The 13,812-nt window shown below is 39.5% G+C and overlaps 1 protein-coding gene across 1 annotated transcript; it reads left to right on the top strand.

The window, feature by feature from the left end:
• The first annotated feature begins 2,154 nt into the window (after positions 1-2,154).
• LOC110050709 (WD repeat-containing protein 48-like) lies at positions 2,155-13,650 on the top strand. The gene is made up of 18 exons (XM_089274508.1): positions 2,155-2,411; positions 3,828-3,903; positions 4,232-4,444; positions 4,907-4,995; positions 5,168-5,269; positions 6,265-6,489; positions 7,063-7,128; positions 7,725-7,821; positions 8,102-8,199; positions 8,774-8,881; positions 9,724-9,820; positions 9,953-9,976; positions 10,754-10,861; positions 11,243-11,289; positions 11,636-11,815; positions 12,011-12,087; positions 12,444-12,642; positions 13,085-13,650. Exons 1-18 carry the CDS (start codon positions 2,190-2,192, stop codon positions 13,175-13,177), a joined length of 2,121 nt encoding a protein of 706 aa, XP_089130634.1. The 5' UTR covers positions 2,155-2,189; the 3' UTR covers positions 13,178-13,650.
• Positions 13,651-13,812: the final 162 nt, after the last annotated feature.

Here is a 13,812-nt window from a genome sequence, read left to right as displayed (position 1 = left end):
TCAAGTTATCTGCTCATTCGCATCACCATCTGGAAACGACTGCAAATTCTGATTCTGCTCATATGCAGTTGTGTCTTCCGCGAATCATTTCGAGTTTGTTAGACAGCCATCCGATATATCTACTAGAATCAGAGAATAGCGTGAGGAAAATCAAATACAGTGGAACTTCCACTAACGGCCACCTCTCTACAACGGCCACTTTTTTTGTCACGGCGGACGTTCCATACATTCCCTCTTATCTAAACCTCTATGCAAAGGCCACTTAAGTGCGTCCCAACTGCCAAAGTAACCTATTGAGAACGATCAGTTACTAATCATGACTAATCAACGACTGACAAACGATGCATCCAAACCCCATTTTTGATTGGAAAAGGTCGCAAAACTTGATCTATACCGCCCGTCGTTTGTTTCTCTTTCTGTTTGGTTTCTGTTTTATTGATATATTTCGATTGTTTAACGTATTTACATGCTACACTAAGTATTCTTTTAAAGCCGGATAAAAATGTTGAACCCCACGGAAAAAAAAGCCGGTGTCATATTACACCCCTACCTCCCCATAACGGCCCCTCCCTACAACGGCCCCTGTCCTGCTGTTCCCAAGGTAGCCGCTGTGGAGAGGTTCGACAGTATCAAAATCAATATCTGAAAGTACCTGGTTGAAGACTAGCTCGTATTAACGAAGTCGAAGTTATGCCATATGCTTTGCCAGCTTTGTGTTACTTTACCCATGCAGCCAGTGCGTGCTTCCCGCAGAAATAATTGTGAAAAACAACTCACTGATCGAATGACAAAACAATTATTGAACTGACGTTCAGAAAATACCGTGATTTTGCAATGTATTGCAGATCAGTTATTTGTCGACTCAGTAATGACAAATCATGATATTTTGCTCAGCCTCATCCAGTAATTGCTAATGGGCCATATTCGTATTCCCGGTGTTGGGCTGGAACTAGCATGTAACCGAGGTTAATGCGGGGAGTCTTTGCAAATGTAAATGACATCCCGGCCTGAGGCTTCATTGCAAGCTAGTTTCAGTCCAATGCCGAGAATGCTTATATGGCCGTTTGTTCGTTGCTATACGCTACTGTTTGTTTACATCCAAAGTCCCCAAATCCCATTCTTACAAGCTTGTTTTAACGCATTTAAATCACTAAGTTTGAGAACAGGGAAAACAGCACTGCTCTTGTAATTTCATTCTTTCCATCATCTCCTCCAGCACATTTGGCAGCTCCGATACTGACATCATGTCGTTCCTCTGGATCAGTGGTTGATGTTGTAAAGTACAACATCCAGAATGTCCATTTTGTCCTGAGGAGTTTGAAAATCGCAAACGTTAATACCGCTACTCGCCCTAATAAGAAGAAACTAGAATTTTTTACCTACCGACTTTTGGCTTTGGAGAGAAGCAAAGGTTGGCAAAAAGCGTCTTTTTTTGTTCGCTTACCGTACCTAAATTCGCCATTTAGCCAATCAGAAGCCGTAACTACCGTCTTGATATCCTCCGATATCAGGAGCCATAATCGATTATGGCTCCTGCCGATATCAAGTCACTGACCTGAGATGGCTACGATATTAGCCTGCGAACAGGCTCCCGGTAAGCCCGAACGAACTCTGTCCCCGCCCCGATCACTTTGCTCTCCGAATTCTTCTGTTTCGCGCTCGCCGAAATTTTTTCCCGTCCTCGCCGGGAGCCTGTTCGCAGGCTACTACGATATCGTGGCCACTGTTAAGTAAATTAATCAAAATTCCCTACCAGCTAAGAGTTGGACAATCGTCAACTTCGCGATGTTTGCCCAAACTATTAAAACTTTTTGTTTCTAAAATGGAGCCAGAGTTTTCTTTCTACATTTCTCCCTAAATAGTAAACTGCACAAAACTTAGAAGTAAAATTATTTCATTGATCATTTTTGCACCGTTTTGTTGAAACTGACTCCTGACTCCTGACTGTACTATGAAGGTGTTTGGTTATCTGTACATGCCCGAAAATGATCCCGGGACCGCAAATGACCCACAAATTCTTCGTCTTCTCCTCAGTTTTGGTTTCGATTGAGAATTTTGACCAGTCCGCAAACGACAAGATATGGGACACTGGGAACGAAGGAAGGGTAGCGCGCGCGAAACACGCGCGGAGTTTGACAGAAAACGAGGAGATCTGGTAATGAAAGAGTTGTGACAGGAAGAGATGCAAGATGGCGGCCGGGATTCGACCATCTTCTGGTCACTCCCATGGCCATCCTCACAACCACGCCATGCCGAGACGGAAAGTCACCATATCGTTTGTGATAAGAGACGAAGAAGAACCTCTTCACCGGTCAGGGGTGAACGCACTTCAACTAGACCAACATACCGGTCGGTTATATTCTGCAGGACGAGACTCCATCATTCGATGTTGGAATACAAATGTGGACAAGGTGTGAATTGTAGTGTTCTTGGATGATAATAACACTTAGGTTTACCTTGTTGGAAGCTGTGGTTGCTAATGTAGTTATTAGTTAAGTCATGCAATGTTTGTTATGAGTCTCTGCAGTCTTTTGTTTCATTTTCCAGTTGAATGAGTGGCTCAGCGTATTCTGTATTGTTTATGCTCATAAAAAAATTCAGCCTTAACTCAACTTGTTGCATGTACATTGTATGTAGGCAATCTTTGAGTACCTTGTTTACCCAGTAAAACCCTGGTAGATGGCAAAATTAAAACTAGTGTTCAGCATATTATCAAAAACGCGTTGTTTCAAGTGAAGTACGTAGTTTTAAATATGCATGCCATGACAGATGTTAAGTTTAAATCATGTTATCTCCTCATGAGCGTAAAAAGATAATTTGTGAAATTGGGTAGAGATGACAAAATGATAGCTTCTATAAATATTAGCTATGGCAAATATGTAAAGAACATGTTGAAAATTGAGCAAAAATTTTCTGTTGAAAAAAAGATAAATTTATTGTGTGATGCATGTTTGTATGGCTTTGTGTTGAAGAGTTGCCATCCAACCATATAAATGCCTGCAAAAACTGTTGTATTCTGGTGGGAGATTTAGAACAATATCCTTTGAACTTGGCAAAATGACTTAATGTTGGATGCTCTCTCTTGTCATGTTATCTTTGTTTTAATTTTGGTTAATTGCTAAATTTGAGATGTAAACAAACATGTCAACAAGGATTACCCTGTTTCTCCTAATACCCTGAGTTATTGGAAGTGGGTTTGTAACAGAGACTGGGAGGAAGGGGGCGGGGGGAGTGGTGGGGCGGTCCGGGTGGGGACAGAGGTGGGAGGCAGTTTCCTTTTCGGCCTGAACAGGGATGTGCCCCCTGGGTTAGGGTTAGATAGTTTTTGTTGTAAGAAGGGAAAAAGGTGTATTGAACATGATAGATGTATATACATGGGTTTCGTGTAAAGTCTTGAACGTTATTAATATAGAAATTATGTATGGGTTGTTGACCAAGCTTTTGGTCAAGATCGCTGGATATTGTCCTTTTGTTGTATGTTTATGGACCAAGACAGAGTCAAGGTCCATAAACTCCTAAAAAGAAGAAACTGATGTCTTTTGTGAAAAATATTCCACTGAAGATTTTGCAGTCAGTTGCAAAATTGCTGCAATAGAGGTGGCATAGGTTATTTGAATTCCTTTTATACATTACAGATCCCGTGTACCATTTAATTCTGTTGGTTGTGAACCATTCTCGTGTGTCCCCAGAATAGTTTCTTTGGACCTAATAATAAATTATACCCTTCCTATGTAACATAGTAGATCATGATATCTTCCCCAAATTTAATGACTGTTTTATTGAAGAAGCTGAGTTAATGTAAATTTGGTTCTGCCTTCTGGTTTCAGAACTGCTACATAGCATCTTTAGAGCACCATACAGACTGGGTGAATGATATTGTTCTTTGCTGTAATGGTAAAACAAGTAAGTGATTTTGTTGTCTTTGTACAGGCTGTGATATCTTTTAAAGTTGATTGCCTATTTTTAAGTTTTCACTTTCCAGTAGGGGTACTAATACATTTCTATTTACCTCCAAAGTACATGATTAAGTGACTCAGGTCATGAAATTCTCACTGACAATAATGAAATCAAATAAAAATACACTTTAATTACTATTCTAGGTAATTAGCTTTTACTGCTTTGTCCTGGAATTTACATTACCTACATGTACCTTGTGCTCCACTGCAGATAACTCAACATACCTGCAAGTGCCTGAACTAACATTATAAAATAAATATTATTATTTTTTTAGTATTGTCTGCATCATCTGACACAACTGTCAAAGTGTGGGATTCAGGGCGGAGTTTCTGTATGTCTACCTTGCGCACACATAAGGACTATGTAAAGGCACTGGCTTATGCCGGCCATAGAGAACTGGTGGCCTCTGGAGGACTCGACCGACAGATTTTTCTTTGGGATGTCAACACTTTAACAGCTCTCACAGCCACAAATAACACTGTCACAAGTAAGTTACAGTAATGGCATTCCTTCTGTTTTGAAAGGCGGGATGCCCTCATGGTTAGTGCACTCGTGTCTAGATCAAAAGGTCTGAATTTGGACCCTGGCCGGGGTCTTTGATGTGCCATACTCTCACATTGCCTCTCTCCACCCAGGTGTATATCTAGAGGTTACTGTATGGAAAATGAGTGTGTACAATTTTTATTGATGAGGTCGATAAAAACAATGCACAAGGGAAAACAAATGAGTTAGTTTTCTGAAACGGCTCAATGAGTAGATAAAAATTGTCCAAAGTATTTTCCATAGACTAAGTGTAAATTGTTTCTTTGAAGATCCTAATGTCTTGCAAAAACTGGCCACCTTACCCCACAATGATGATGGTCTGTATTCTTTTCCTTCCTTTGTATGGATACTTAATATAATTTTTACTTTCTTTTTTGTTAATATTGACTCATTTTCTTCTGATCAGCTTCATCACTGAATGGTCAAAAAGATTCTATTTACAGTCTTGCTCTTAATAGCATGGGGACTGTGCTTGTCTCTGGCTCAACTGAAAAGGTAAGTCACTCAGCAGTAAAACAGCCAACTAGGCATACACTGTACATGTTACATAACTCAGTGGCCATGGGTCGAGGAATGGCTCGATTTCATGGCATAAATTTAATAAACATAAGGGCAATTTACATGATCAGGGTTTCAAAGTGAGGTACATGTGCTTTTGTTTTGCTAGATTTTGAGGGTGTGGGATCCTCGAACATGCTCAAAAGTCATGAAACTAAAAGGCCATGTAGACAACGTGAAGTCAATTGTCATCAATTCTGAAGGAACACAGGTGAGACATTTTTTGAGGAGATTCTTAACTTAGATATTGTTCCCTGGCTTAAAAATGCATTACAAAAACTTCCAGAATTCCAGACTTAGTTTTTCACTATTTTTATGGCTGCATGATTTTGTCTTGTTGTACAATGCTGTGTTATTTCTGTTAGACTCTTGCACAGATCTCTTTGTTGAGAAGGTGGTCATGGGGATGATGTTGCTATTCCTTATCAGAGGTCAAAAAAGAGTTGTAGACTAGGACATCTTGTGAACCTGCCCAATGTGCAACAAATTAAAACTTAGTTTTGGAACTTAACAATGAACTTTTTTCCTTTACGAAATTCTTATCTTAGGAATAGGCCATATTTGTATTCTCAGTATTGGACGGCACTAGCTTGCAATGGAGGCTCATGCGAGGGAACATCGTTAAAAGGAGAAAAACGTCATTTGCATTTGAAAAGATTCCCTGCATTAGCCTCAGTTGCAAGCTAGTTCCAGTCCAATACTGGGAATACAAATGGGTCTATTATATCTCAGGTCCTACATAGATGCTTATTACCCTACATGTAATAGTAATATGTGGAGAACAACTCAGGGAGTAATCAGACAAGTCATTTCAGAATTGGTAGAACAAGCAGCACCAGGCTGATTTGAAACTATTAGCACTGTTACTTTCTGAATTTTGTGACTTGACGTCCAATTGCTAATTAACCACTAATATCAAAAACAAACCTACAGATTGAGCAGTCTTTTAGAACTTTCTCCAAGTGTTCGTAAAGGGTCAATAATGTTTTCCCCGAGTTTTACAAACCATAGGGAAACATTAAGTGAATTGTAATTGGATACCTGTAATTGGGCCCCAAAATGACCATGTGTCAATCAACTGGCAATCAAAAATTTTGGAAAAGATACAGGGTCTCATAACACTGTCATGGGGTCAGAAGTCATAGGAACATTGATTTTAATCCTTTGGTTATGTGTTTTTTTTTTCAATTTATTCTTATATCCTAGTGTCTGTCTGGAGGCTCAGATGGAACAGTGCGTCTTTGGTCGTTAGGCCAACAGAGATGCATCACCACATACAGAATTCATGGCGAAGGCGTGTGGGCATTGTGTGCTAATGATAACTTTACTGGATTCTATTCAAGTGGTCGAGACAAACACATCATGTGGACTGACTTGAGCCTAGACAATTCTTCCACTCTCCTGTTTGTAGAGGATGCACCAGTTTTAAAAGTTAGTATTGTTAAGGATACATCAACTAAGAATGGGAATTGGCAAGAGATGAGAGTTTCCCAAAAATAAACTCTGCAACTTTGTAAAATTCTCAAGGAATTGCTTGTGTTATGATGATCAATTTGAGTTTATTTATAGAACTCTTTAAAGTGCCTACACTCTTTCTTGTGTCTCTTACTGAGTGAAGTGCAGAAAAGAATTAGTAAACTTTCTCCTTGTGTATATTTGCTGGGTTTTCCAAGCAGTTGTGAATTGTGAACAACACTCCAGAAGGGCGAGAAACACTCAGCTCAGCCAGATTCTTCTTATTGTGTTTTAGAAAAAACTTTTTTCATACATAATGATGTAACTTGACAGCTGAAGCACTTGGGCATGTTAGCAAATGTATTCTAACTTTTATTAATAATTGGCCAAGAAGAGTCCAAGAAGTCAAGTCAAAGAAGAGAAAGACTTGAACTCATAATCAATTCTTATTTACATTCTTGTTTACATTAATACATGTAGTTTTAATGACTAACTTGGCTAGCAATCTTGCTGTCACTGAAATTTACATTCCATTCTTCTCTATTTCAGTTGGAGCTCTGTCATGATCCCCATTCTCTTTGGGTTGCTACAACAAATTCTACAATAAATAACTGGGTAAGGACATAAGAAGACCAATACCAATAAGTCCACAATTTTGATTGGTTGTAAAAACTCATTGAAAATTGCTTAGAGAATAAACTATCATTAGATGATATCCTGAGTAGCATTTATACAACACTTCTATCAGTGATGTGTGGAGGCACAGTGGCCTTGTGGTTAGTGTCCTGACCGTGGACGTTATATTGTGTTCTTAGGCAAGACACTTTACTATCACTGTGCCTCTCTTCACCCAGGTGTATAAATGGGAACCAGTGAATTTAATTTTAGGGGAGCCCTTTGATGGACTAGCATCTCATCCAAGAGAGGGGGGGAGGGGGGGGGGGGGGAGGAATAGAAATACTCCTATTTACAGAAACTAAAGATAAGCACCGACCTGATGGGCCATCTTGCTTATATGCAGACTTTACATTATACCTTTTACATGTACCTTAGCTCTAGTGGTAAATGTTTTAATACATTAATCCTTTTAATTGTACACCTATGGCAATGGCAAAGAAAGATGGCAAAGCTATGTATTGTGCTGTTGAAAACTAGAAGGCTTGTGTATTTATTAAGTAACAGAGATTTATTCCTTTTAAAATCTTTTGCAGCCAATCAAGATCCCATATATGAATGATAATGATAACATGGATGTTGGTGATTCCGATCCTCAGCCAACTTGTTTATCACCAAGAAAAACATTACCAGGTACTGTACTACATGTATAATAGGAATTGCTATGAACATTTTTTCTGTATTAATTTCAACATCTATTGCTTGGCTTACGAGTTATTTATTGGTAGCTTAAACAGAGCAATTGCTTAGTTTTTGAGACCTTAGGTCACCCCTAAGTATCTTCATGTAAGGCATCAAACTACAGCCAGTTCATGTAGAACTTTTTCAACCAAAATAGCTAGAAACAAGTAACAAGTTGTGAAAATCTACTTGCCTTATGCTAACTTAAAAGTGTCTTTTTGTTTTGTTTCAGGGGCTCCTAGCATACGGAAATTCCATGTACTAAGAGACAGGAGACATGTTATAACAAAAGACTCAGAAGACAAGGTTACTGTCTGGGATATTCTAAAAGTAAGGATATTTTCATTTAGTAGTGTTTTATGTATTTTCTGTTTTGTTTTATCTCCTTATCAATACCATTTGCAAGTTGCAAATATACTTTTACTCATAATATTTCTTTTCACGAGTTCAGACTGGTGAATGAGTGATACCTAGAAAATCTTGGGTCTCGGAAACTTTGATCTGGTCTTGAAACCTTGCAAACCTTTTTTTAAACTTTTTTATTTCAACCCTTTGTGATGAGTCACAAAAGTCTCGTTTTTGTATGCTTTGTTTTTTTTCTGGAAGTTTAAAAGAAGGTTTTTAGTGTCTTGGCGAGTCTCAGATTTTACCATGACATAGCTCTGTCGAGATCCATGGTGGTCTTTGATTGGAAGATACTTGCATGTGAGAGATCAAACCTGAGTAATGGCTAATCCAAGATAGTACATCATGGTTCCCTGTAAAACCTCATCACAAGAACATTGGAAATTTTTAATGTAAATCTCACGTGTCTCACAAGTGGGGGAATTAAGAGCAATGTTGATTTACTTAAGCTTTGCTTTTTTGTTGGGTGAACATATAAGTTAAACTTTGCTTGTTTCAGGCATGTAAGGTAGAGGAGCTTGGTGTGGTGGATTACGAGGAAGAAATCAAGAAAAGAACTCAGATGATTTTTGTACCTAATTGGTTTTCAGTTGACATCAAGACGGGAGTGAGTCTGCTTCTGTTGTTTACATATATTTCCTTCCATAGCCATCTCACGAGGCCATATTTTGCCTGACAAAATAAGTTAAATATCTGGTCATTGGAATGCTAAATTTCTTGTCAGAGAGAGAAAGAAAGTTGGGGAATTTTATGGTAGGGTTTATTTTGGTTTTGGGATAAAAGCGCTTGTCACTTGAGTGTTGAAAGTAATTCGCATTGCTTTGGTTTTGTGTCACAATGCTACGCGATTGGCCGAAAAAACTCGTGCCACTTTGTCATTCAATCACACGTAAAACCAAAACCAATCGGGGATCGTTGGCACATGTTTTCCCGCACTGTTCGTCAGCTACTTGTATACGTATTGACTTCGAGTTTTGATTGGTTGGCTGGATTGTCTGTGTCCTTTGTAATTGGTCAGAGTAATTACTGTTTTTGTTTTTAAGACTCCCAATAGACCTTTCCCGTATTCCAACTAACAATAGCGCTAAGTCGAGGTCAGGGTGGACAAAAATACCGCAAATGTAGGAAAATGTCCACCCCAACCTCGCTCTGGTGCTATTGTTCGAACGCACTGAAGTGGAATGCGGGAAAGGTGTATTGAAAACTGCTCCATTCGTGAGCATGTTTTGCTATTTTCTCTAAACTTGTTGGTTTGAAAAAGAAATAAATCTAAATCTAAAGCGTAATCAGCCTTGGTTTAGTCAGTGGAAGTATTTTTCCTAATTCTGGGGAATCGGGAAAATACGTGTTGGCAACCCTAAATTGGGAAGATCTATTTAGTTCTGAAAAAAAAAAACACTAACTAAGTATGTGTACAGTGTATGATGCATTTCATTTCCTTTATTACAGATGCTCACAATAAATCTGGAGGAGAGTGACTGTTTTGCAGCGTGGATTTCAGTAACTGATGTTCCAGGCTTAGAACCAAAAGTTGTTGATGGAAAAGGTGTGTTTTGACGATCAATGGATTCGACAATTGTTTCCTATACATTAACACTTCTGTTTTTATGTTTGAGCTGTTTAATTTCTGATTGAGAAGGTTTACATATTTGTATTTTTGCTGTCCCTTGTGTTGTAGTGTATGCCACGGATGTCAAACATGGTGAGTTATCCCATTCTCGAGGCTCCGTCCTCACTACGCCGGAGAAATTTGAAAACGCAGCCTTATTTCTACGACTATGTCTACCATCCACGTTAATCCGTGGCGAAAACGAAGCTCTTCTAATACGCTGTTCAAACCGGAGGAATCTGAAAACGTCGGCTTTGCGTTTTAGTGTCGGCGGAAAACATTTTGAAAACGGAGCTTTTCGAAAATGATGACGTCATTTTCTGTCCGGGTTTTCTTCAAACACAAATCCAAAATGGACGGTGATTGTTACGTTTTCAAAGTTCTCCGACGTGCTGTGGACGCGGGTTTTAAACGTGTCACATGTGTAGTACCATTCTGTTTCTCAGTTTTCCCTGACTAACGCCCGATACGTGCGTAATTTTAAGTTGGTTATGCATTTTTAGACGTGAAAAAATCGCACGCGAAGTGGTCATCAAAAGAAAATCAAAACTGTCTAAACATAACGATATGAAACACAAAACAAAGTCCTACAGCTAGGAACTGAACAGTCTTTCAGAGTATTGTACTGATTTAAAATACAAGGCAACTCACTACAGTACTGAGGGGCTTAACAAAATGAAGAAATTATATTTAAAAAAGTTCGAAAACTTAAATTAAGGCTCAGCTGCATAATGTATATTCGAAGCTTGTATCTTAGATTTTGGGGGCTTTATATTCAAAAATGTGAGGCACGGACTGGGTCTCATAGAGATTTTACCTTACTGGCGCAATAGTTTATATAATGAATTTGTTGTTGTCTGTTTTGTGCAGTGAATTATGGAGTACTTCTACTGCAAGCGATCTTGGAACACTGGCCCGAGACATTCTCAGGAACAGTTGACGATGCTGATCAAGACTTGCCAAGAGCTGATTCTCCAGGTCTGTCAGTGTTTCCTGCTAAAGTATTATAAAAATGACAAACACTTCACCTAAAACTGATCATTGCCCACATGTTAGGTTGTTAGGGGTACAAGAAACTTTTCTCTTCAGAATCCAGTTTAGGGTGTTTGGGTTGTTCTGTGATTGGACAATGCAAGAATGGTAAACATGTTGGTTGTTATTTGTAGACTGATTGACAAAGTTTGACAACAAGCAGTCTCGCTTCCTTAGTTCGAGCGAGCGCTAGTTTGTCCATGAACGAAGACTGTCGATCACTCTGATAGTATAGGGGTGAAGACGACAAATTATCACTCGATGTGGTATTTAAGTACATTCATTTTATCCCTAAGAGATAATGGAAGACTCTGTTTGTTTCCGTAGAAGATGGAGATGCCAGTGCTAGTGAAGTCAATCTCAACCTTGAATCTGTAAGTATTTCACGGGTTGCGGGAGGGGAACACGAGTGCATGTCCTCGAAACGGCGAAATTGGAATGAAGTCTGAATTGGAATTTGTGTCTTTCAAGGTATAGGGACTTTCGAATGAAGGTCCAAAACCGGCTAAAACGCGGTGAAAAAACAGCGATATGCATTTTTTTTCGATTTCCATATCACGCTCTTATGTAGATTCCATGAAGGAAATAAAAAAAGATATCCGTCATGTACACTTTAACTTGGGCCGCTAGTTCACTTTTAAGTGAAAATTAAAATTAAAAATTAAAATTCCAGCGATATCAACGCCGTGACGTCACTATTGGATTTTTTTTTTTTAACAGCGTATAATGACAGGGAATGGTTTCTTCAGTGTTCCCGAGCACACTCCGCTGATCTTCACTGAGAGTAGTGGCACGGGAAGAACTCTGTTCAGACTGCTGGTCTCTGACGCCTCTGGAGAGAATGAAGGATATCTGCTGGCTGAGACTGTGCCTAACTGGGCTGTAGACGTCACTGTCAAGGTATTAACAGAGTACGCGCTTCAACCACATTATGAAGTCAATTTTCTTTACCCTTTGCGAGTTCTGGTAAAGGGGATGGGAAAATATTTCATTTAGTTTCATCAAAAGAAGCGATTAGAGCGAAGACTTCTGCCAACTACTTTATTCTTGAGCTCGCTTTTCATCTATTTGTTTTTTCTGTCTTTATTTCTGTAGAAACTCTCACCGAAATTCAACAAGATAGCATTCTTCTTACAAGCTCATTCGTCGAGCTCATCCAAGGCGTTAAAGAGGTAAAGTATGCTTTGCATTGTCCTTTCTTCAATCCTTTATTTATTTCTTAAGAAACATCGTGGAAACTAAGCATCAGCTCTCAGTGCAAGGAGGATGAGATGGTCTGATTAACTACTGTGAGTTATGATTGGTCACCGTTAGTGGTTTTCAAAGCGACCATTGGCCAATCACAGCTTCCTGTACCTTTGGTATATCTGAGATTTTGTTCTAAAATTATCCGCTCAAATATATCAACCCAACTAGTTTCGAGACGCAAATCATAAGCCTTTTCAACCTCCAATCATAAGCCTTTTCAACCTTATCTCGAAAATAATACGTTTACTCTATGTTAACGCAATTTTGATTATTTTCAAAGGGACCGCCTCTCAGCTAGCGACATGTTGCACGTGCGTAAAGTTATCGAGCACGTGTACGAGAAAGTGGTGGGTAACGAGAACAACAGCAATTCAGGTAACCACGCCGATAAAGAACAGGCCGGACCACCAAGCGAGGAAGAACTTGAGGAATTTGGAGCTTTGGCTGAGGCTCGGGTCGAGCTCCTTTGTCACGAACAGGTCAGTTTTGATTGTCTTGAGGATTCGTGAATCAGAGTTTATCTTTCCTCCATCTCGTATGTCTGTCTGACTCAAACAGACAACGACAAACAGATGGGCAGACAGCAGACAGACAGTCAGTCAGACAGACAGACAGACAGACAGACAGACAGACGGAGAGTAAATCGAAATCCTCGTGACTCAGTCAGTTGGCCATCCGGTCAGTAGGTCGGACAGGGTTCATTTCTTCAGTTTTGTTGTGCTCTCAGCCAGTTTGTTTATCTCCCATTTGCCTTATGATGTTTTTACTTAGTTTACTCTCCGAGTTGGTATTTAAATTTTGAATGTGTAAACGTAACCCATCGAAAGTCTATGTTTCCTTATAAACTTGACGCCATAAGACAACTCGTTCACTGTTAAAGTGTGCGCTTAGGGTTTTTACCTCGATTTTGCATTTTTGTAGGTTCTGGACCCGAATATGGACCTAAGGACCGTGCGCCATTTTATTTGGAAAGGGGGAGGGGACCTGGTACTGCAGTATCGAATAATGAAGTAGAGACCCATGCCCCAGGTTCCTAAATATGGCCCTGCTTCAAATATGTTACAGAAGACTGGGAAGAGGTTAACTCGCTATAAAGAGAGCTATGACATCAGAGTTAATGGAAGAGTGGGCTTTAAGTTTGAAATGAGCCAGGATGACGAGAGGTTCTCTTTCTTGGATGCCGACGGAGGTGGTGTGTCTAAGACTTGAGATATCATCAGATATTTATTACATTCCGACGTTCGCTTGTTTCCTTTACGCTGAAGCGTTGTCGCCTTAATGCGTGCAAAAAAAGAGAAAGAATCACGTGACATAAACATTAACTCTACTGCACACCCACATTGTATATAGTCCGAAGCATATAACCCTTTGTGTGCTTCTTACATTGTAGACAATCATCAATTGAAAAATGTGACGCATCATAGCAGCTATAAATGACTTGTATAAAACGCGATTAAAAGAAGAATTTTGAGTTTGGATTTACCTGATGTCGAAGGTCTTCTTGTTATTTCGTAGCCGAACAACGTTCTCTTTGTGTATCGCTGCGCGGGGGAAACCCAGACAATAGAACCCGTCACAGGCTACCCTTGGACTGAATGTTAAACCCGTCAGGAGTTGTGTTGTGTACATCACAAGCGTAGGTTTAAGAG

Source organism: Orbicella faveolata, unplaced genomic scaffold, assembly GCF_042242905.1.
Source record: "Orbicella faveolata isolate gen_17 unplaced genomic scaffold, um_ofav_v1 contig_36, whole genome shotgun sequence".
Lineage (NCBI taxonomy): Eukaryota > Metazoa > Cnidaria > Anthozoa > Scleractinia > Merulinidae > Orbicella > Orbicella faveolata.
Note: the sequence above shows the minus strand (reverse complement) of the source record. Positions and strands in the feature narration are given on the sequence as shown.